We start from the raw sequence: 22,384 nt of genomic DNA, 5'->3' as shown, positions 1-22,384 counted from the left end.
ATTAATTCTAGAAGCAATTCCCAGAAGTCTTCTCTCATTCTCCTATGTGGTTCTCAGGACTTTAACTTGGGTCATGTGTCTTGGTGACAAGCAACTTAAACTGCTGAGCCATCTCTTCAGTTCAGATTCAGTATCCACATGTAGCTTAATCACAGGAAAAACAACAACAAAACATTGCTAACTCCTCAATACATTAAATGTCCTTGAATGCAAAAGGATTTTTAATAATTATTCATTACATCTCACTCATAATTAGTCTTAATGCCAGCTATTTAATGTGTTTATTAAATAATCAATTTGAGATTTAAGTGAGTGGGCAGTTTATTCCTGTTTCCTATATTTTTTTTTCCTGCAGGAAACTAGCTTTACAGTTAGGAACTACATTATTTGTATGACATTTTAAAATTTCATTCACTTTAATAATGGCCTAGTACTTCAACTTTATTTTTTAAAAAAAATGGTTTGCTTTTATTTTGTTTCTTTTTCACTTGAAGAAAGCTGCTGTTTGAATAATATAATCAGGATGTCAAATGTCTTGTAAATTATTATTTTGGGGGGTCACTATACCCCTGTTGCTCCTAAATATCTATTTGAGTTTTCTACCTCACTTCAGACCATTTAGTTCCCAAATAATTGAGACAGAAACCTTTTAGATTAATAAAAACCTGAAGACACCATACCTGGGCAGATATCAACCATCTAAGCTATTTTGCTATTTTCCAACTACACACCCTAAGGTACTGTTCCTGCCTGGGCTGCTTCTGTTTCCTTAGTCCAGCCCTCATGGCCATGTGCTCATGGTCTATACTGCCCCATGAGGACTTCCTTCCTGCAGCCTGCCTCTCCTGCTTCTTTTCTCATTTCCTCATGGTCCCCAACTGACCCCCAAGCCGAGAAACCTATTTTCTACCTACTTCTATCTGACCAGCAATTGGCTATCAGAAACTTTATTTAACCAGTCAGCGAATATTGGTAGCTAAGTTTACAGAACATCACTTGGTATACTAGAAAATACACTCATCTGGAGGGCAACCAGATCTTGGGGACCAGTAATTAGCATTAGAACACATAGCATCAGACCAACATCCAACAATGTCTTTTTGTCTAAACAAAAAGGCTCTTTCTCTTACAATAATACCCTATATACAGTAAGAACAAATATGAAACAATTATGAAAATTATCATTTAATAATTTACAACATCCAGTCCATTTGCATTTGGCAACTTAAGAGAAAATACTCTACTGTCTATTCTATCTTGGGTGAGTTTAGAATTTTGTACTGGAATCATTTTCTACCATAGCTTGTAATTAACAACTTAAAAATTCTAGTTAGACCCTACAATATGCTGCCCAATGGAAGGCTGAAGGAATCCCTTGCTTAAATAGGTCTCCTGAAGAAAAGAAAACATTCCTGTTTGTCCCTTGATTCTGTGGTTTATCCTGGAGAATATTGGTACACTGATGTTTAGCAAAGTTGCAAATGTCTCTCTTCTACTCCATAATATTGTGATGTTTCCTCAGGTGGACACAGCTAGCTATGAGTAGGGAGCCCTGTGAGACCAAAAGTTACAGCATAAATGTATTTTGTTTTCTCACCCTTGTCTTAATCTATAAATTGTTTACAAAGAAAGTCTGCCATTTTGCTGTCTGGTCACAACAGGCATCACACCATTTATTGTCCTCCACAAAACTCAAAGATACAGGCACTAGTGAATTACAGCTCCCTAGGCAGTTACTTGTTGTCTCTCAGGAGTTTCATACTCTTCAATTTCTCATGTATTTTTCATTTCACCTCTGCCTAAAACAAATGGTAACTGAATAAGGAGCCAATTGATAAATATATCAAGAAGAATGAAGTACAAGTATTTGAAAAATCGCTGTCATATGCCATATGATGATAATGTCTAATGTTTTCTTCTTTAAACATAAAAGATGCCCAAGTACTATTTTCCAGTGGGCTTTCCATATTATGCAGGTACTGAGTAAAAGGCTATCACTGTTCATGATGCTAGTTTATTTCAGGACAGGCACTTGGCATAGAGGACCCAGTACAGCTGAAATTGAATAAAATTACAGACAATCTAGAACTTAAAGACTTGAACATTTGTTGTTTGTTTCACATGGAACAAGTACACTAATTTTGAAGACTCTGGTTCAGTCCATAAAAAATGGACATACAGACACCACTGTTGTCACAATTTTGCTGCCTACAAAGGCTCAGATACTTGTTTTAGAGTTACAGAGTATCACAGTACTTAGTAGGGGGTAAAAATATCTCATTAGTCCAGTATACAATCCTTTCTAATTTCTGTATGGCATGAAATAACTTTTTAGAACTGAACAGAATGAGAGGAATATGTTAGCTTATGGTGATATAGTGCACGTATGTGTTTTAATTTATCCCATATTGTGTTATGAGTTTTTTTTTTCTGAATTGGAGGGTTTTTAGAGGTTTTATGGTGTCATCCTTAAAAAAACATTCCCCCTTCCTTGGGTAACAGGGATGTAGCTCACTTATTCAACTTGAATTAGATTCCACATGGTGAAGGGAGAACCAATACCCACACACATGCCTCTAAATCTCTTGCATGTTCTATGACCGTTACACCTAGGTATACTCTCTTATAAATAGGTACAAGTAAAAATATTATTTTATTGCAGAAAGTCATTGTTGGGTGTATGCAGCTCAGTGGTTGCACTTTGCCTATGTATGAGGCCCTAGGCTGATTTCCTAGTACCACAATAAATAAACAACAATGAATGAAAGAAGAAACAAACAGCTATCTAGAGTTCTTCATATGGCCTACCCATAAGGAATACTTAATGCCACTCCTTTGAATAATAAAAACAGAAACCTCATGATATATAGAAAAGAATTTGGCCTGGGCAGTAGTGGTATAGGTATTTAATCCGAGCATTTGGGAAGTAGAGGTAGGTGAAGTTCTGAATTTGAGGCCAGCCTGGTCTATAAAGTCAGTTCCAGAATGGCTAGAGGTACAACGTTAAACACTGTCTCAAAAAACCAATGAGGGCAGGGGGGATCGAGGGCGCGAACTTGGGTTTGGCACATTTAGTCATTTGTAATGTAGTGCACCAGATATTTTGGCCTATGCTTGAAATTTGCCTGTGGCACAGTCACCTGACAGTATAGTTCGCTTTACATTTATATTGCAGTTCATGTTGTTCAGAGCAGGAAGAAGAGCTTTGGTTCTATAGAGGCTTGGAAAGGACACTGATCCCTAATACACTTGATCCTCTGTTATCCCTGAGACCCTGATCTGTGTGTATTGTTTCAGCTCTTTCAGTTTATGGCTGCCATTCTTGTCATAACAAACCTTTGGGTCACATGCTTCTGTTGTACTCTGTGCAGTTCCTGTAGCTCGGCTACTATGTTAATGTTAGTAGAAGCAAGGCACTCAAGCCAGGTAGTGTTAGCACAGCTCATCTGTTACCTCATTCTGTCCTGCTTCCTGTATACAGAAGACAGTTATTGTTTCATTCAATTATCATTATAATTAAATAACGGGGTATAGAGACTATTTAGATTACTATATGTCCAGTACCTGGCTCAGTTTGGCACAAACAAGGCTATCATTAATTATCTGTACAGTGAATGGTACCCTTTCCTGAACATCTGGGATATGCAATAAAAAAGTTTCTTTTTCTTCAGTTTGTTAATGTGAGTTCTATAAATATGTTATTTTATCAGCTTATTTGGCCTTTTAAAGGCCACTGTTTCTTTTGTATTTCCAAGAGAATCTGTAGTTCTTCCCATGTATAAAATTTTAATAACTTATAAGCTAGATAGAGTAGTAAATGTTTCTAGGTCAGTTAGGGTCTCTGCAGGTCCCCACCACCATAAATATTGGTGGGCATATATATGTACATATGAGCTTTTAATTCCTCTGTTTAAGAAAGCAGTATATTATCAACATTACCAATGTAACTTTTTCCTTATTTTCCTTTCTTCCTTTTCTGCCCCTTCCTCCTTCAATCCCTTTTAGTTCTTCCTTCCTCTTTTTCTTCTACATCTGTGTCCTTTGCAGGCTACAACCTTATCATCTTCCTGCCACATCCTTTTGAGAAATGAAATCTTAGGTCTGGTTACAACATCTGGCTCCTTGTTTTATAATAACACAACCTTCCCCAGTTTGGACAGTCCACCTTTCTTTTCTTTAAAAAGGATTTATTTATTATATGTACCATATTTTGTCTGCTTGTACACCTGAAGGCCAGAAGAGGGCACCAGATCTCATTATTGATGGTTGTGAGCCACCATGTGGTTTCTGGGAACTGAACTCAGGACCTTTGGAAGAGTAGCCAGTGCTTTTAACCTGTAAGCCATCTCTCCATCTCCCAGTAGTCTACCTTTCAAAGTCATAAAATTCACTTCAATTGTCTACAAGATTTCGTATATTCATAAATCCATAGGATACTCAGGAACACAGACATCTTTGCTCAGATCAGTTAAGCTGGATTCAGTATTTGTCTCATAAATATGTGGTTTATTTATTTGTCCTTAATTTGTCATGAGTTTGAACACCAGAAACTGTATTATTCTCTAGATGAGATAACAATAAATCTAGATGCACATTATACTGTCTGCTTTTCAGTAGCACTGTGAACACAGTGCTTTGTCCTGTGTCCCTAGTTTTGATTTTTAGAACTGCACAACCAATTCATGCAGGGAAGACTCCTATAAAAAGAGGAAGTCAGAAACTTAATTGCTGCTTCTTCTGCAGCCACTGTAATGAGTTAAATAATTATATGCACAGTGAACATCTCTACTCATCAGAGTTGTCTGCAGATTAAAAGAAATCCATTAGGAAACAGGAATAAGGGCCAGTCTCTAAGCCTGCAAGTCCATCCCTGCTCAGTATACCAGCAGAGAATGTAGAAGAGCAGGCTTCCCAGATAGAGGACAAAATTAGAGTCCGTAATGGACTCAAGAATGGATAACTATTTAAAGGAAGGACAAGGTGCAAATCTTTCAGGAACATAGAAATGCTTTCTGAATGAATGCTGAAATGGTTGACATAATATCCTAAACATGTCAGATTAGATGTGTTTACAGGAGGTTTATGGAAGAGAGAACACAAAAACCCCACACCCCTGCTTCCAGGACTCCACGAGTTCATGTACCTAATGATCTCAGTAAGGAATTTCTTGTTCTGTACTCAGAACTGAATTCTGGAGACAAATTATCCAAGAAAAGACGCCGCTTTTCTCTCTCCTGAGATGCTGCTTTTGCTTCGCTGTAACACGAGTCATCTTAGTTGCTCTTCTTTTGCTGTGATAAAACACCATAGCCAAGGCAAATTTTAGAAGAAAGCATTCATTAGATATATGGCTCCACAGAGTTAGAGCCAACTCTAATGATGGGGGATCTAAGACATGGGGCCAGGAACAGCTGAGTGCTCTCATGTAGCACCCCAAGGACAAGGCAGAAACCTCAGAGCACACCCCCTAGTGACACACCTCTTCCAACAAGGCAATGCCACCTAATCATTTCCAAATTGTTCCACCTACTGGGGGCCAGGTGTTTAAACATATGAGCCTATGGCGGTCCATTCTCATTCAAGACACCCCACAACTCTAGGTTAAAAACCTCTGCTTCGTTAATGAAATCTGAAAGTTTCCAGAACGTACTTTATATTGTGGTGGTACCTGTGAGGCAGCATGCCACTGATAGACCTGGCAATCAGACAACTGGGTGACATATCTTATAAATTGATTTTTTGTTTGTTTGTTTGTTTGCTTGTTTTCTTTTTCAAGGACAATGACAAAAAGCCCCTCAATAAAAAGCTTCCTTAAATCAGCAAAAGGTTTACTCAGGTTGAATTCACTCTGCAAAAGCCCTAGCAATATTAGGCAATGAATTTCTCAAGGCCGCCTCAGGAGAACTCTGCGGCCACAGCAGATGATTTAGAGTTCTGTGATTTCCTTTCAAATATGAAATGTTCAATGTTTGTTGACTAGAACTGAAAGTAAAACCCTTCCTCTAATTACTTATAGGTGAACGATGAAAGCAGTTTAACTCAGAAAATTATACAATAGCCCCTAATACTTTATCACTCATCGATATCCAAAGCATAACTGCCTCAGAGCATGACAAAACAGTGTCATGCTTTTACTCATACTGCTCAAGTCCTAGTTGTGTTTCTAAGTTCAACAGCAATGGTAGATTAACTCTACATAGTGCTGACATTCACATATCTAGTTCTTCAATGTAATTGAAGGTTTCATATCAGCATATTTCATTTAGACATAAACAAAGTCAGAGCCTGTGCTGTATTTCCACGCCCGCTGTAACTGCCATCCCAAACAGTGTGTATGTGCACGATTCGCTGAGCACAAGTGTGTAGTCATCTGCCCTTTAATGGCCTCTCAGAGCGGCAGACCAAATGGTTTCCTGAAGGTCAAGTCTGATTTAAATTGTTGATGAATTAGAAACTAATTCTGCATGATTGAATATTAATACAGAACGGTGATAAGTAAGGCACTTTAAACCTTAATGAGCATATTAATGAATAGGACAAAATGTTTTTCTTTTCACCTCATGTAAAAGTTTAAAAGTGCTAACATGGATGGTTTGTTAATTTTTGATAGCTTCCTTTCCCTACAAGTGTTTTCTTGGTTAAGGTGTTAATGGTACTGATTTGATGCTCAAGTTTCTACTGACTTGATAAACTGTCAAAACTTATGTTATGGCTAAGACAGTTTAATAAATTACTAATAAATATAGAGGATAAAAAAAGCAATTAACATCTTCTAAACTACACCCACTGAGATAAGCATTCCAATTAGAAATTTCATTATTTCTATGGTCTATTTTATGTTGAATACTGAGTTTTATTGCCAAATACCTGACAATCAAGTAAGAAGCAAGCTCCATCTGTCAACTTGTAAGAGCTCTGGCTGTTTGAATCTGTTACATTGTGATTTTTCTCATGAAAAATTAATGAAGATAGTAGATTCAAAGGGGTTCTGTGCAAGGAAGACTGGTGGATAGAATTTAATTACCCTTATTAAGACTAAGAAAGAAACTCTCTTTACATTTTTTTGTATAATAATATGCAATAAAAGTATTCTTTGCCACGTACGTGTATACATGAAAGAGTGTCCTTTCTGAGCCAAAGGGAGTGAAAGTAGATACAAATGTACTAATTTGCTTGGGAGGCACAAGTCTATGCTTCAAGTTACCTTCAATATGAGGGCTTCATTTCCGATAGATGGTTATTAAATCGAGATTTCCTAGGGAAGTGCCTTTGGTAAGTACCTGTGACACAGTGCATGGATGAGCCTAGCTCTTTATGGAGATGCACATGCCAACAGACATTGTTCAGCAAGGCAATACTGATGCATCTCCAGGCAACTGGTAGATAAACCTGGTGGGAAGAGGATGTGCCCAGTGGAATGCAGATCACTCAGAAAGTCCAAGATGGATCGTCAAAGTTATCAACCTAACTTGTTTACTAGAAAATTAAAAAGAAGCTAAATCTAGATTTGTTTTCAGAAATCTCATTTCTAAATAATGAAGGCAATTTATTGTACTTTTGAGCACAAGAGTTCAATTATTTTTATTATTTGAAACAATTTTTATCAATAGCCAAGTGAGATGTTTAATAATATGTGCAGTTAAGAGCTATTGATCATTCGGTATTTGTTTGTTTGTTTGTTTCCCCAAACAACATTATAACTGTGCTGCATATGTAAATATGTTGGCAGACCCTATAAAGACATAAAGTATGCTTTGATGGAATTCAATTAAAATAGATTTTAAATTATCGCAACCCAGTTCTCAAGGTACTCCCCATCTCACTTATAATTTTCCTTTTGCAATTTGAAAAATCATTTTGAAAGTCCTAACTACTGTGTCATACACTTATCTACTATAGATCTTTACTTGACTAAGGATAGATCAGAATTTGAATATTTGAAGAAACATGGTGTAATATCACTTTGTCTTGCAGCTTAATTGTACCTCATTAAAATTAATTGTTATTACTTGTTTGTTTTACTTATATATCCATTCTGTCACCAAACTGACAAGAAATAGTCTCTCCAAAATGCAGGACAAAGCTTTTATACCCTGAGTCTATATTTCAACTTATTAGCCTATCAGCTTTCTCTTGCAATGGAGTAGGATTATTCACAAAAACATTCCCGTTTATTGGTAACATTTGACAATCACTCAGGAATCACAATAGTCCTGAAGTATTCTGGTTACCTCATTCCATAAATTCTTGGGACTCAACTGGCATTTAAAATCTTGATCATTGTGATGTCAGATCATCACGATGTAAATAAGACATGAGGGAACTCATGTTACAAAAGGAGGGATGGTGGATTCACCTGCTTGCTGGTCTGGTAGCTTTAGTTAGGAAAGATTAAATGTGTTTGAAGAATTTTGGAAGAGCTTTGGAGATTAGTTGACTTCAACTGAGTTGATTCAGCCAAGTAGCTGTCTACAGTAGACAAGTATTAGACATAGACCTTAGGACTTCCCTATGTGGGCCCTTCCTCTACAAAGATAAGGGATACCATTTAACAAAGAGCTTGGGCACTGAAATATAGGATATTTAATTATAACAAGGGTATAGAGGAAAGGACAGAGAAGATACAGTGGGACAACTAATTACATGGTGAAGGCATCAGAATCTGAGTGCTGATTCTACATTAGAAATTGGACCTTTACCTGTTTAGAAGTCCCAGATCAAGTGGACCCATGGGTCACTAGAGCTTGTAGGAGTTAAGAAGAAGCCAGATGTATCACTTATGATTTCTCACTGTATTTGTGCACTTGTCTTTATATTTGAAAGTCAGGTTAGAATTTGCTGTGTCAGTGGTCATGAGAAAATATTTATTAAATTAATATGAATGATGATTGGAAGTCAAATATTCTACAATAGTGTTCATAGAGACCATTACCCATGTAGCCAAAATCCCAGTAGGGCTAATGTGGACAATACTTTCTATTCCTGGCTGGAAGTGCTGCCAAGAGAGTTTATTGCTTGGAGCATGGAGGTGGGGTTGTGTGTATCCAGTCTACAATTTCTCAAGATTTATGACTAGAGCAATTTCAACATAGTAGGAAGAATTTAACTTTAAGTGGATTAGAGATAAAAAAATGTAGGAATCACATCTTTTAAATTACTAGCCTTTTGGAAAACAGTCTCTCATTGTAAAAACTGCATGAATCAGGAGTTGCCTTTGTTCTTTGGTAAAAACTATTCTACATTTTCGGATTAATTGAAGTTCCTTATGATGAATTCATCCTGGTTGGACCATGTGCTTCTTTGAAAAAAACCCACGTAGTCATAGTCATTGGTTAAATATCTGAGAAGGCTTAGTGCCAAAACAAACACACACATATATGTGAGTGAATGCACACACACACACACATTTGCACACATATACAATTTGTGGAAGGTCAGGTTCCTTATATAAAATGGTCTACGTGCATATAACCTTATGCTTCAGTTAATCTCCAGATGACTTATAACAGAATTCAATGGAAGTGTTATGGGTATATGGCTTCTATAGTATATTGTTTAGAGACTGACAGAAAAATGGATTCAGCATTCCTACCTATTTTTAGTTTTCAAATGGATTAATAATATAATGTATGAATACTAAACCAGTGATACAGTAGTCATTTATGTGCAGCTTTATTTGAAAACTATGAGAAGTATATCTCCCTGGGAGCAGATGTAGTTTGATAGGTCTGTGAACCAACTTGCTTACTTAACTTCTGCTTAATTGGCCTGCGTTATGCTGGATCCTGCTGTTTTCTGTGTCACCCCTAGACTTATATAATATTTTCATTTTTCTAAGGAAAAAACGTCCTTTTTTCCTTTTTGCCAGCTGCCAAATTCTCTCCTAAAGATTCATCGAAGGCATTTCCCATTGGTCCTTGCTAGCCATGACAGGCATTAGTATGACTAGTACCTTCCCCTCTGTGCTCCGGAAGTACTCCTACATGTCCTCAACAAAGTACTCATCACACAGTGAGCTATTTGTTAGTTCACTGCCTTTCAATATAGACTGTGTGAAGAACTGTTCAGGAATAAGCATGTGATTGTGTCCTAATCCAATAGTACAACACTGTATGCTTTGTGTTTAGTTCTCCACAAATGTAAAGGAACAGATTTATGAAAGATAATTAATTTGCAGCACTAACCTTGTTGAAATAATTGGGTAACCTTTTGTCTTGCAGAGGATCAGATTCCTAGGGGATTCCCTACCATTGACATGGGCCCACAGTTGAAGGTAGTGGAACGTACCCGCACCGCCACCATGCTTTGTGCAGCCAGCGGTAATCCGGATCCAGAAATCACTTGGTTTAAAGATTTCTTACCTGTTGACACAAGCAACAACAATGGTCGTATTAAGCAGTTACGATCAGGTAGGGTCTTGTCACTGTTTCCACTAACTCCTGGACAGTTTTTAAAAGCACGCTTGCTTTCTTTATTCTTTAATTTTAATTTAATTTAATTTTTTATTTTTTATTTTTTAGGTATTGATTTATCTTCTTCTTCTCTTTCTCTGTTACTTAATGTGTTGTCTGTGTTTGTGAGGTCATGGCCTCATCGAGAATCTGTTTTCCCTTGGCGTGTTTTGCGGCTTCTGTTTAATCCACATTGCTCACTGCTGTGACTGTACTCTTAATAATTTTTAATTTACTGCTATTCTGCGGTATTTGATGGATCCATTTTCTCTTTCTTCTTTCTTCATTTTCTTTTGAAACAAATTTATTTTAACATTGAATTTCATTCCAAACTTACAAGGTGCTCCAGTGACTATTTCCCTATAAAAATGTTCATATTAAACATGAAAATAACTCAGTTGTAGTCAAGTGTATTTTCTGCTTTCTTTTCTACATTTAAACTCATCCAAGTAGTAAAGTTTTGTGAGTTTGGGCACATCTGCTTTCTTTTCACTAATACACAATACACAGAAATGTGGATTCATGAGTGACCAGGTATTTTTTTTTTTTTAACTTCTTTTCTAAGTACCAGGGAAAGGAAGGGATTTGCTTAACACTGTTTCTGTGTCATTGTCAGTGAGAACTGCCCACACAGTAGCTGTGGCAGTGTGTGCCCATGCTTGAGGGCTTTGACCCCTCCAGTGACTGGATCTACAGAAGTCTGCTTTGGTGTAGACTCCAGCTTCCGCCCTTTTCTTTCTCTTTACTCCAACTCCTTGTCTGGTTCTCATCCCATTTTATTCCTTTGCTCTCTATAGATTAAAGTAGAAAACGTTCTAAATTTCTTAAAGTGTAGAGCCTGTCCCTGGCAATTTCACAGAAATGTATGCTAATAATTGCTGTGCTATGACGTTGGTAGTAATATTGATATAAAGTTCTAAGTTGTTAACTGCCTATCTTCCCAGAATTCTCAGCTTTTGACCTGTCCTGTGATGTTAAAGCGTCTTGTTACCTGACTCTTTTGCTTGTTGTCAGCAGAATTGTGTAGATTAGCATTCTGTTATTGTAAATAAATAATTATTCACATGTAACATAGATGATTTAGTATAATAAAGCTATAACTCTGAAAAATTTGTACCAAATTATGAGGAATATAATAATATTTTTATGCTGTCTTTCTTCTCTCCGTATTTAAATCTCCAGAATCTATTGGTAAGTGCTTAGTTCTGAAGCGCACTTCACCCCCACTAATTTCCATATTCAGAATATGATTATTATTATTAATAATAAAATGCATGGCATGCATTTTACTAACTGGCAGTGTAGGCACCAGATCTCTGTAGTGGCACACACATGCATACCTCCACAGAACTGTTTTCTTAAGAACACTGTATAAATAAAGAAAATAGTACACAAGTTAATCACACAATTGTAGAACAATGAATAGCATATGATTACAATTCTCAGTGTTTGTTTCTAGCTAGTCTGTAGTATTTCCTCAAATAGTATATATATACACACATATTTATATATATACTTAAATAGCTTAGCCAGTATTTTCCTAAACTATGTCACTAAAAATGCTGTATAGTTCTTTTTATTTTTAAGGATACAAAGCTTATAAGATATACCTCTAACCCTATGTGACCCCAGACTTAAGAACTCAGTTGCTTCTCTGAAAAAGGCAATTCTGCCTCCTATGACCTTTGCCCTCTGTGGTTTAATGCACCTTGCTTTTATGATCTAATGATACAATCTAATATATTCCTGTTTACCAGTATAGTAATTCAAGTTTCTTTTAAGACCTTATTTAATTCGTAAATCTAATCAAATTCTTCTCCCCAGCCCTAGCCCCCTTCTTCTCTTACTAATGCTTCTTCTTTCTAATCTTATTTGCATTCATATTATCCACCCAGGTGGTACACCAATAAGAGGTAAGAATGCTGACCTAACGTTCACAGAATGATCTTGCTCATTCTCCCCGTCCTTTCATCCCTCGCATCTCTGTCCTGTTTTCAGATCCATTTCCATAATGTCCATCTACCTGATTTCTTTCCCTCCGTTTGGTTATGATTCGTGACTCTCATATTGTGGACTTTCCTTTTTCTTTTTTTCTCTTTGTTTTGTTCATTTCTTTATTTATGACAATGATTATTTAAGTTGTGATATGCTTCAAAGAAAGCATATCCAAGTCGTTAGACCACAGGCCAGTCACAGCTTACCATCTGTCCCTCTTATTTTTTTCCTTTTCTTCTTCCTTTTTCTTTTTTCTTTTTTTCTCTTTTTCTTTTTTTTTTCTTTTTTCTTTTTTTTTTCCTTTTTTCTTCTTCTTTTACCTTTTTTTTGTCCAACTGGAGAAAAAAAAAAAGATCATTTTTTTTTCTTCCTTAGCTGTTCTTGTTCTGGACCAAAGCCAGGGCGGTCTGGAGAACAGTGGCAGACATGCAGAAGACAGCCTGGACCATCTGCTTTTTGTCTTTATCTTTCAAAAGGATTTTGCTTTTGTTCTTCAATTCTTTTTTCTCTTACTGTCTTAAAAGTCAAAGAATGACTCCCCCTTCCACCTGACCCCTCCTACAGTCTGACAGCAGTGCTTTTTTCTCCACTTCTTTTTTTCTTGGGTGCTCGTCTCTGGATTTTTGGATCTTCTGTGCTTCAGCCGTGGAAACAGGTTCTCAGTACTCTTGGTGGTATGTGGTATTGCCGGGTTTTCATACTTTGACTCCGTGTGCGTTTCTTTTGTAATTCTTCTTTTGTATTTTTCTTGGGGCTTTGTGACACCACACTGCTAATCCCACAGTGGATTTTGATGGGTGTCTTAGGGGATCTACCCAGAGGTCCTCAAGCAGTGATTGGTTGGCTCTTCCTGCCTGGCCTGGGCCTTGCTTTTGAACTTTTTCAAACTCCTCTAATGCGAACGCTCTTTGTTTTTCAGCATATGTCAGAATTGATTGTAAGTTGTGGCAAAGTGTCTTTCTTTTCTTAAAAAGTCTGCATGTCTTAAGGGAGTTTTATTTCTTTAAGTGATATTTTCCTAATTGATAATGACTAATTTTAATTTTTTTTTGCTTTGTGCAGCCTTTTTGTGCTCGCTGCGTATTTTTGGCTTTCTTCCACAGAAGACATTCTTGAAAACTCAGCCTGGTTTTTTTTGAGCGTGCCTATCTTTTGCGCCACTTTTGTTGCCAAAATGAAACAAAACAAAACCAAATATTAATCTTTTGTTTTATTTAAAAGCCATACTTCCTTGAAGCAGTCTCACCCATCTTCATTTTATTAGTCTAGGAGCTAAGAGTGCTAATTATGAGTATAAGTCTTGCTTGGGAAAAAAAAAGAGATATTGTTTCCTTATGCTAGCATTGATGATGTAAAAAATAATCTCTATATGTTTTTCTCATCGCATCATTTTCTGTCTGTGCAACTGAGCAAGAGATTGACTCGACGTTGAGTGGACCTTCGCTTTGCAGGGCTTTTCATATTGTTAAGAGGTTTAGCTTGCTGAACTCAAAAGCCTAGCTCTGACCATTTCTTTGGTGGTATATTTTATATCCATACAGGAGCCCTGCAGATCGAACAGAGTGAAGAATCCGACCAAGGAAAATATGAGTGTGTTGCCACCAACAGCGCGGGCACTCGCTACTCTGCCCCTGCCAATTTATATGTCAGAGGTAGGAATGACATAGCCCTGCCATGGCTTCTCCATTCAGGCTCAGGGGGAGTAGAGATGCCCACAGGGTCTGTATGATTATGGAAGTATTTAACAAGAGGATTTGGTAATGATGACTGTTGCTGCAGCATTTTACTAAGTAGAAAACTAAAACTTGAAATCTGTTGTTTTTTAAATCTACACGAGGCTTGAGGTTTGTAGATAGTTATTTGCATTTTTACTTCGAATTCTATTTTGACTGTACTGACTGACTGTGCTTGGCATTTGTTTGAAGTTTTCTTCTTTTCTCTCACTCTTTCTGTTGTTTCTCATCTGTTTCCTTACAAACCTTGGAATAAGTGCCTGCTGTAATACTAATCAGGTCTAAGCATGAAGGCGTTTACATCCCTGTGAGCTCTGCTGTCTGTGGAGCTGGGAGCATAAAGCCTCCAACTTAAGGAAAACAGTTGCTACCTAAAAATAACACAATTGCACTCCTTCCTCCTATGCTTTCCTAGTAAAAACACAGTTTTATATATGTATATGCATTTATTTGCCATAAGATAACTGACTGTATTTTAGGAAGGAGTATTCGCTGTTCTTGAAATAAAAATGAATAGTAACGATCCATTCATATTTTCTCATGAGTACATAAATGATTGCATCTAGAGCATAGCAGTGGCTGTACCTGTCATTTAGATGGAGGGTACGCCCTCTTCCCCAGAGTTGTAAGAGCAGGTCCCTCCTGGGTTTTGTTTTTGCTTTTGTTTTCTGGTAGAAACATTCTTATTCTGGGTCTACAATGCTGAATAATCACTAGAGGCTTGGGTGGAGGAGGGAATAGTTGCAGCCTGTGAGGGCCTTAAGATACCATAAATTGGGGTTCCTTACGAAAATACCTAGCTTGATTTTGAAATTTTTGTCAGAGCTAATTCTGTGCCCCCCCCCCCGGGGATGCCTTTTTCCTTTCTCTCTATGGAGTTTGTAGCTGGGGTGGGGGTCAGGGGAGATGCATTGAGAACCTCCCTAAATTCACTGAGGGACCCAATCCTTTTTCCTCACAATGGTGACCTCCTTTGCTGCATGAGGCATGTATTCCTTCTTCTATGGAAAATTTCAAAATTATGCTAGCTATTGTTCCTAATACTGCATAAGTCCATGAGGTATTGCTAACTTTTCCAGCTGGGGTAGGAAGATAAAGTAGAGCAATTAATGATGTTCAAGTAGTGGTTGAAAGCCTTGATATGGCCTTTTTACTCTCTCTGTGTTTCCCTTGTTTTTCTCCTTTTCCTCATTTCATTGTGTTCTGCATCAAACCCCCCTACATCCCTCAGAGCTGCGAGAAGGTTGGTGTGTTTTTTACTTTTTACCCACCTTACAAAACTATTACTTAAATCAATAACAAAGAATACAAATGAAATGAATGTAGCTGCACTGTGGTCTTCTTTTGGTTAATGGTATACTATTGCAGAGAATGTTCTGGCCTTGGCTTCTGTTGCTTGCTGGTGGTGTCTAAATGCAGTGCATGATGGGAGAGATTGTACCTGGTTGCATGGGAAGTGCTAACTCAACTCTCGATGGTCCAGTGCATTGGTCAGTGTTCCTGCTTTCCTCTCCTCCCCAACTCTTCCCACTTCCCACCCACCTTTTATTTCTGTCTTCTCAGGGTGCCTGCTGCCCCCAATGATATTTTATAGTTGTTCCCTGACCCCTCCATTCTTCTTGATATGTTCTTTGATGCCTCAGAGTCTGTGATGGCCCCTGCTTGCTTCAGTAATCTCTGAGTTGACTGCAGGAGGCATGCTTAGCACTGTCTTTCCTATGAATGTCACTAACCCCCATACCATGGCAGTGAGCCCTCTCCAGTCAGAGGTTCTGATCCTAAGTGTAGCCAGAGTTTCCAGACAGAGTTCCCTACCTTATTCTTAGGGTTAAGAGGCTGTTTCCAGTCCTTTCCTATAACTGCAAAAGAATGGTTTGCTATCTGTATTTACAGTGTAAAGGTTGCCCCTGAAGGTTGTCCCTTTGATTTAAAGTTCTCACAGTGTAAGGTTTTACCCCTAACGTCTAAGACAGAACCAAGTTCTCTCTCACCTTAGCTTTGTACCATGTCAAAGTGCATGTATTTAAGTACAGTTGGACATGCAGATTATCTGAAGCAGGAACACTGAACAGTGTTTGCTTGGTGGTGGTTTTCTTTCTGTGTCATGTTGTTTTATAATATGGTCAGTCCTCTTAATGTCACATCCTGCTATGTATTATAATTGAATGCTCATCACTTTGAATATAGAAATAAAATGCTTCTTACTGGATTTTGTGGTCATTGATGCTATTTAACTATATATACAAACTGAATGGAATCCTGATTGTGAACCTCCCTCCCCTGAGTTTGCAGTCCTTACCTGTAACAACCTCTCTGTAACCTGTAATCTTCTAACTTTAAAATCCCCAACTCAATAACTACACTCTACCTTTTTTCTTTGTCTTTATTCATATCTTCCCACTATTTCTTCTTTGTCCTCGTCTAGGATTGTCTTGGATTCCAGCTATTTTTCCACTATGCTATTATGGGCCTTAAGAGTCCATCTTGTGCATGACTCGCATGACTCAATCCAGTATAGTATCTCCTTATGTTATGTGTTTCTTACACACACACACACACACACACACACACACACACACACACACACACACACACGTGGGCACACACATACACATCACACACACAAACATACACAAGCCATACACAGAATACACAAAGACACACATACACAAGACACACATACATACACACATTTCTATGTCTGTGCTATTGTTAGTTGAAGTTTTGAGGCTGCATCCCTTTAAATCTGAAAGCAAATAAATTGCTGTTTCAGTGCGCTCAAGGTGATGTTTTCCAGGGTAGGATGTGACTGCCCAGTACATACATTCGTATCAGCTGGGAGTACACAGAACTGAAGTCAGTCTTGCTACTCACACATGCTGATGACCTTCCTGTCATCTTTTTGTATATACATGCCTGCATAGAATCATTGTTATATGCATGTATGTATATAGTTTGGTGTTTCTGCATGGTGTTTGTGTACTGTTAATTTGTAGAGATTTTCATTTTTGTGTGGAGCCAATGGAGGTCTGAATCAACTGTTGTATGAGTGCGTCTAAGATATCAATGATTAAACTAAATAAATGATTCTGTGTATACACACACCATACTTGTATGGTCTGTATTATTCACAGTGTTTCTTTTTTGGTGTGATTTTGGATAATTTATAATGTTTCAATTGTTTAATCATGTTGGTATGGTGCATGTCATGTGTTTAGCAAGCTGCTTTATTCTTGCTTTGTATACGTTATCATGTTGCCTTGTGTTTTGTTCCAGTTCGCCGTGTCCCACCGAGATTCTCTATCCCACCCACTAATCATGAAATCATGCCAGGTGGGAGTGTAAATATCACCTGTGTGGCAGTGGGGTCACCAATGCCTTATGTGAAGTGGATGTTGGGGGCAGAAGATCTCACCCCAGAAGATGATATGCCAATAGGAAGAAATGTCCTAGAACTAAATGATGTAAGACAGTCAGCAAATTATACCTGTGTTGCTATGTCAACACTCGGTGTCATTGAAGCAATAGCACAGATCTCTGTCAAAGGTATGCTCAGATCATGCTCTGAAAATCAAACTAATGCTCATCCTGGACTCAGAATTTTAAAATGAACGAATTTATCACTCAGTGCTTCAAGTGTGTATTTACCTAATCTCATCTGTTGTATTATATAAAATGTCCATATCTTAGGTAGACAGATTTCTTTCACCTCTCCCTCCCTCCCTCCCTCCCTTCCTTCTTTCCTTCTTTTCTTTTTGTGATATTGTTATTGAATCTAGGGCCTTGGACATATCGAGTCCTCTGCCACTAAGCTACATCATCAGCCCTTCTGTAATTTTAGTTTTGAGACAGGGTCTCATTAAACTGCCAGCTGTGGTTGAATTTACATTGTAGCCCGTAGAAACTATCAATCAATGACCTCTTGCTTTAGCCTCCTGAAGAAGTGGGATTACAGACTTATTTCTCGAACCCACTTGCCAATTCTTTCCTAAGATATTAGCGGTCTAAATTGGGATCATCATTAGAATATTTGGCAGCAGGTCTGATGTACTCACTGAGCAGTGAGGAATGCTACATTGGGTCTAGAGTTCTGGTAAGACAGATGGGCTGAAGACTTTGTACTCATCTAGATTTTCGATAGAAGTCATAAGAAGAATACTAATGTCATTAAGTGTATAAAATCTTTAAAAACTCAGAAATAAGAGAAAGTGCTGGAGTCAGTAGGACTAATAATAGATGCTGTTTGATGGTCCTACCATTAAGAACTGAAATGCAAATGGATCTGATCTCTTAGTTCTTTCCTTCACCTTGCATAAATGAATACTCATGAAATATTATCATCTTCAATAAATATACTAAATATAACCAAAGTAGTACATTCTGTGAAATTTCTTTTCAGCAAAAAGGGAGTTGAATATGTGCAAATACCACTTTACCCAATACTTACGTAATTCTAGGAAACTCACAAATTGGGCCATAACAAGGATGATTTGAGTTTCCATTAGTGCAAAATGAACTCATTTGATCATCTCTTATAGGAAGCATGAATTTTTAAATGCAGCACACTTGTTATAATTGATATCCTATCTGTAATTGAGCATATATATCCAGTATATCATATGGTAAAAGAATAAAAATATGCATTATCCACATTGGAGCCATGTAATATTATGTCTTATGCATCTTTAAAATATTAAACATATTTGTCTTTGTTCACACACTATAGATACACAACTTTATTGTATGAAGATACAATAATACAACTACTACTACCAGCTTAATAAACACAACCTTATTTAACAACATTGTATTTGCCTGGAGCGTTCAGAATGGTCCACTTTATAAAATGTCAGTCCAGAATATTTAAATAAATGTTTTATTAATAATTTTAGTAAATTCTCTTTGCTAACTATTATAATTCTATAGATATTAGTAATATACAAATATCAAACCACCTCTTTTCATTATAACCATTTGAGCTTTAGATACTTGAAGTTTGCCAAAGACATTAAAGAATTTGAAAATTAGAATTATCATATTCACATTTTGTAGTTTTGTTTTTCTGAACCTTCCTACTTCCCTTTCCTTTCTTACCTCAAAGAATGACATGTAAAGGTAAAAACTGAAAGAAAAGGAAATAAAACAAAACAGAAAAAAGGCCAAAGTTTGATGTTCTTCAGCTGCCATCCCAAGGGGTATTGTGATTTTGTGATTCTGGCCTTATGTAAACAGGGAACTAGTCTGGTAATAATCACTAACCTCTGGATTGTTTTGGAACTTATTATTTAGAGTAAAACTTTCAGATGAGGCCACCAATAAAGATGGATTGTACTTTTAAGCTTTGGGTTTTTTTTTAAATCTTGTTCTGTTTAAAAAAGAGAGAGAGATCTCTAAAAAGACATATGTAAAGGAAGAATAAATGGGAGGTGAAAACTGGGAGGGAGGTAATGAAAGAAGAGGGAGGAAACTGTGGTTGGGATGTAATATATGAGAGAGTAAGTTAATAACAAATATAAATACAGATGTTTGTTACCTAGCTATAATCTCAGATGTATTCAAAATAGAATACAAAAATTTTATTATTGACAAAATACTTTACAAAGTAAATTTTTCAAGAATTCCCTAAGCAATTTTAAGAGTTAAAATTATTATTTTGTTTTTCTCAAAATGTGTGTGTGTGTTTGTATGTGTGTTTGTATGTGTGTGTGTGTGTGTGTGTGTGTGTGTGTGTGTGCGCGTGTGTGCGTGCACGTGTGTGTTTGTGAATATGTGTATGGATGGTAATGAGAAAGAACCCAGACTCCTCACTTGCCAGGCAAAGTACACTGTCATAATTCTACGTTAATAATTTTAGAAAATCTATTTATAAGTATCTTGGTCAAGTTTTCTATTGGTTTATGAAACACAATAACAAAAATCAACTTGATCAATAAAGTACTTATTTCAGCTTATACTTAAACATCACAATCGATCATGGAAAGAGATCAGGCAAAGAACGAAAGGCAGAGAGACCTGGAGGTAGAAGAATGGAGACCATGGAAGGTCGCTGATTACTGGCTTCCTTTTCAAGGGTTGCTCATCTCACTTTCTTAGATGCCCCATCTGACCATGGGTGGCACTACTCACAATGGCTGGGCCCTGCCACATGAATCCCTTATTAAGGAAATTCTCCCATTAGACTTACCCACAGCCAGTCTTGTGGAAGCATTTTTTAAATTGTGGTTCCCTCTCCTCAGATAACTCTCTAAATTGTGTCACCTTGACAATGGATGATCTGGGATATTAAGAAATTCATAATGTTCCCTATATTTTACAAGTAAGAAAGCATTTGGATACTAGTCCTGTAATAGCAATGTAATTCCATTTCCGTATATTTCATATTTAATGTTTACTGGTATTCATTTGCAAATTAATTTATTGAATCAGGGAATAAGTGGCCAAGCATTTGAAATAAAAATTGCAATAATTGCAGTTACTGTTTTTGAGAGTCTCAGACACACTCTGTGCATATTACTAGATTAGCTCATTAATCTTCACAGAAAAACCATGAAATACAGCTACTTAGCTGTACAGTACAACTCCTGTAACGCAGATTGTCCAATTTTCACATGAGGAAATGGAAGCCAAAGGAATCAAGTGATTTATGCAGGACGACTTAGTTACTGAGTGGTAGATGTGAATATAGCACCCCAAAATATCATCAAGATCAGCAAGTAAGATGGGATCTGAGCCACTTTTATGCATTTTATTGTTTTCTTAACATATCAGGGCATCTGTTTTAGCCTATGGGTTACAACCCATTTTGGGGAGTCGCATATCAGATATTTACATTATGATTCATAACAGGTGCAAAAGTATGCTTATGAAGTAGCAATAAAATACTGTTACTTTGCTTAATCTGGTTAAATTTTCAATGGGTATATCATCTTGTAAGACTAATAACAGAGTATAGTAATTAGTGTATTAGCTAAGAAAAGATGTTCATTGTCCCTTTTTGGTTCTGAAGCCTTACCCAAGCCTCCGGGAACTCCTGTAGTGACTGAGAGCACAGCTACAAGCATCACACTGACATGGGACTCTGGGAACCCTGATCCTGTCTCTTACTACATCATTCAACATAAGCCTAAAAACTCTGAAGAACCATATAAAGAAATTGATGGGATAGCCACCACGCGCTACAGTGTTGCTGGACTAAGTCCCTACTCGGACTATGAATTCAGAGTTGTTGCTGTCAATAACATTGGGCGAGGCCCAGCAAGTGAGCCTGTGTTAACACAGACCTCGGAACAAGCACCGTCCAGTGCCCCACGTGATGTCCAGGCACGCATGTTGAGCTCGACCACCATTTTGGTACAGTGGAAGGAACCCGAAGAGCCAAATGGACAGATCCAAGGATATAGAGTTTATTACACAATGGACCCCACTCAGCATGTCAACAACTGGATGAAGCACAATGTAGCTGATAGCCAAATCACTACTATTGGCAATTTAGTACCCCAAAAAACATACTCTGTCAAAGTCCTGGCTTTTACCTCAATTGGAGATGGTCCTCTTTCAAGTGATATACAAGTCATCACTCAGACAGGAGGTAAGTCTGATTCAAGATGGGAAATAGGGCAGGTGGCTTGGCAGGAAGATAAAAACAAAGAAACAGCAAAGATAATATAAAACAACTAAGTTGTTGAGGTTTAGGACTTTATATTACACATGTAAGCTTGCCTTTATCTATGGAAATTTGGGCAGCATGCCATTTCTGTTCTGAGGGCCACATTATTGGACACAATATCTATAATGTATAGGCATAATATGGTCAATGCTGATGGTGGATTGTTATGTTTTCTCTGGTTTCACTGATGCAGTGCAGTCATAACTTATTTTCATGACAGGTGTGGGCTATATTAAGTAATATGACCTGAGGTGTTTACTTCCTGTCTTAGTGACCCTAAATTTCAAGCACAGTTAGCCGAGTTTGCCTCATTTTACTTTATTGTCGTTATTTGTTTCTTTTGAGCTTGTTCACTGACTATTTTCCTTGCTATAGTGTATGAAAGATAAGCCTAACTGTATATATTTCAGCACAATTATGCTAAATCTATATTCCTTCATTATTTGGTATTTGCAGTTCTTCTGTATTTATCCATTCCCTATATTGATATACAAGGAAATACTGAAGACTAACTTAAGGTTCTCATTGGAAAATAATAG

At 37.2% G+C, this 22,384-nt stretch overlaps 1 protein-coding gene across 23 annotated transcripts in view; it reads left to right on the top strand.

Moving 5' to 3' along the window:
• The window catches only part of PTPRD (protein tyrosine phosphatase receptor type D), a 2,167,047-nt gene that overhangs the window by 1,960,904 nt on the left and 183,759 nt on the right, over positions 1–22,384 (top strand). For 9 of the 23 annotated variants that reach the window (XM_084785035.1, XM_084785039.1, XM_084785030.1 and 6 more), the window contains 6 exons: positions 10,221–10,409; positions 12,347–12,364; positions 13,988–14,098; positions 15,411–15,422; positions 17,456–17,725; positions 21,186–21,767. In XM_084785035.1, the coding sequence (XP_084641161.1) occupies positions 10,221–10,409; positions 12,347–12,364; positions 13,988–14,098; positions 15,411–15,422; positions 17,456–17,725; positions 21,186–21,767 (1,182 nt within the window). The remainder of the gene's footprint in view (positions 1–10,220; positions 10,410–12,346; positions 12,365–13,987; positions 14,099–15,410; positions 15,423–17,455; positions 17,726–21,185; positions 21,768–22,384) is intronic. The other 14 variants (XM_084785037.1, XM_084785036.1, XM_084785021.1 and 11 more) reach the window with 3 other exon arrangements.

This window comes from Acomys minous (genome assembly GCF_964271855.1).
Source record: "Acomys minous genome assembly, chromosome: 1".
Taxonomy (NCBI): domain Eukaryota; kingdom Metazoa; phylum Chordata; class Mammalia; order Rodentia; family Muridae; genus Acomys; species Acomys minous.
The sequence above is the reverse complement of the archived record's forward strand: the minus strand, read 5'-3'. Positions and strand labels throughout refer to the sequence as shown.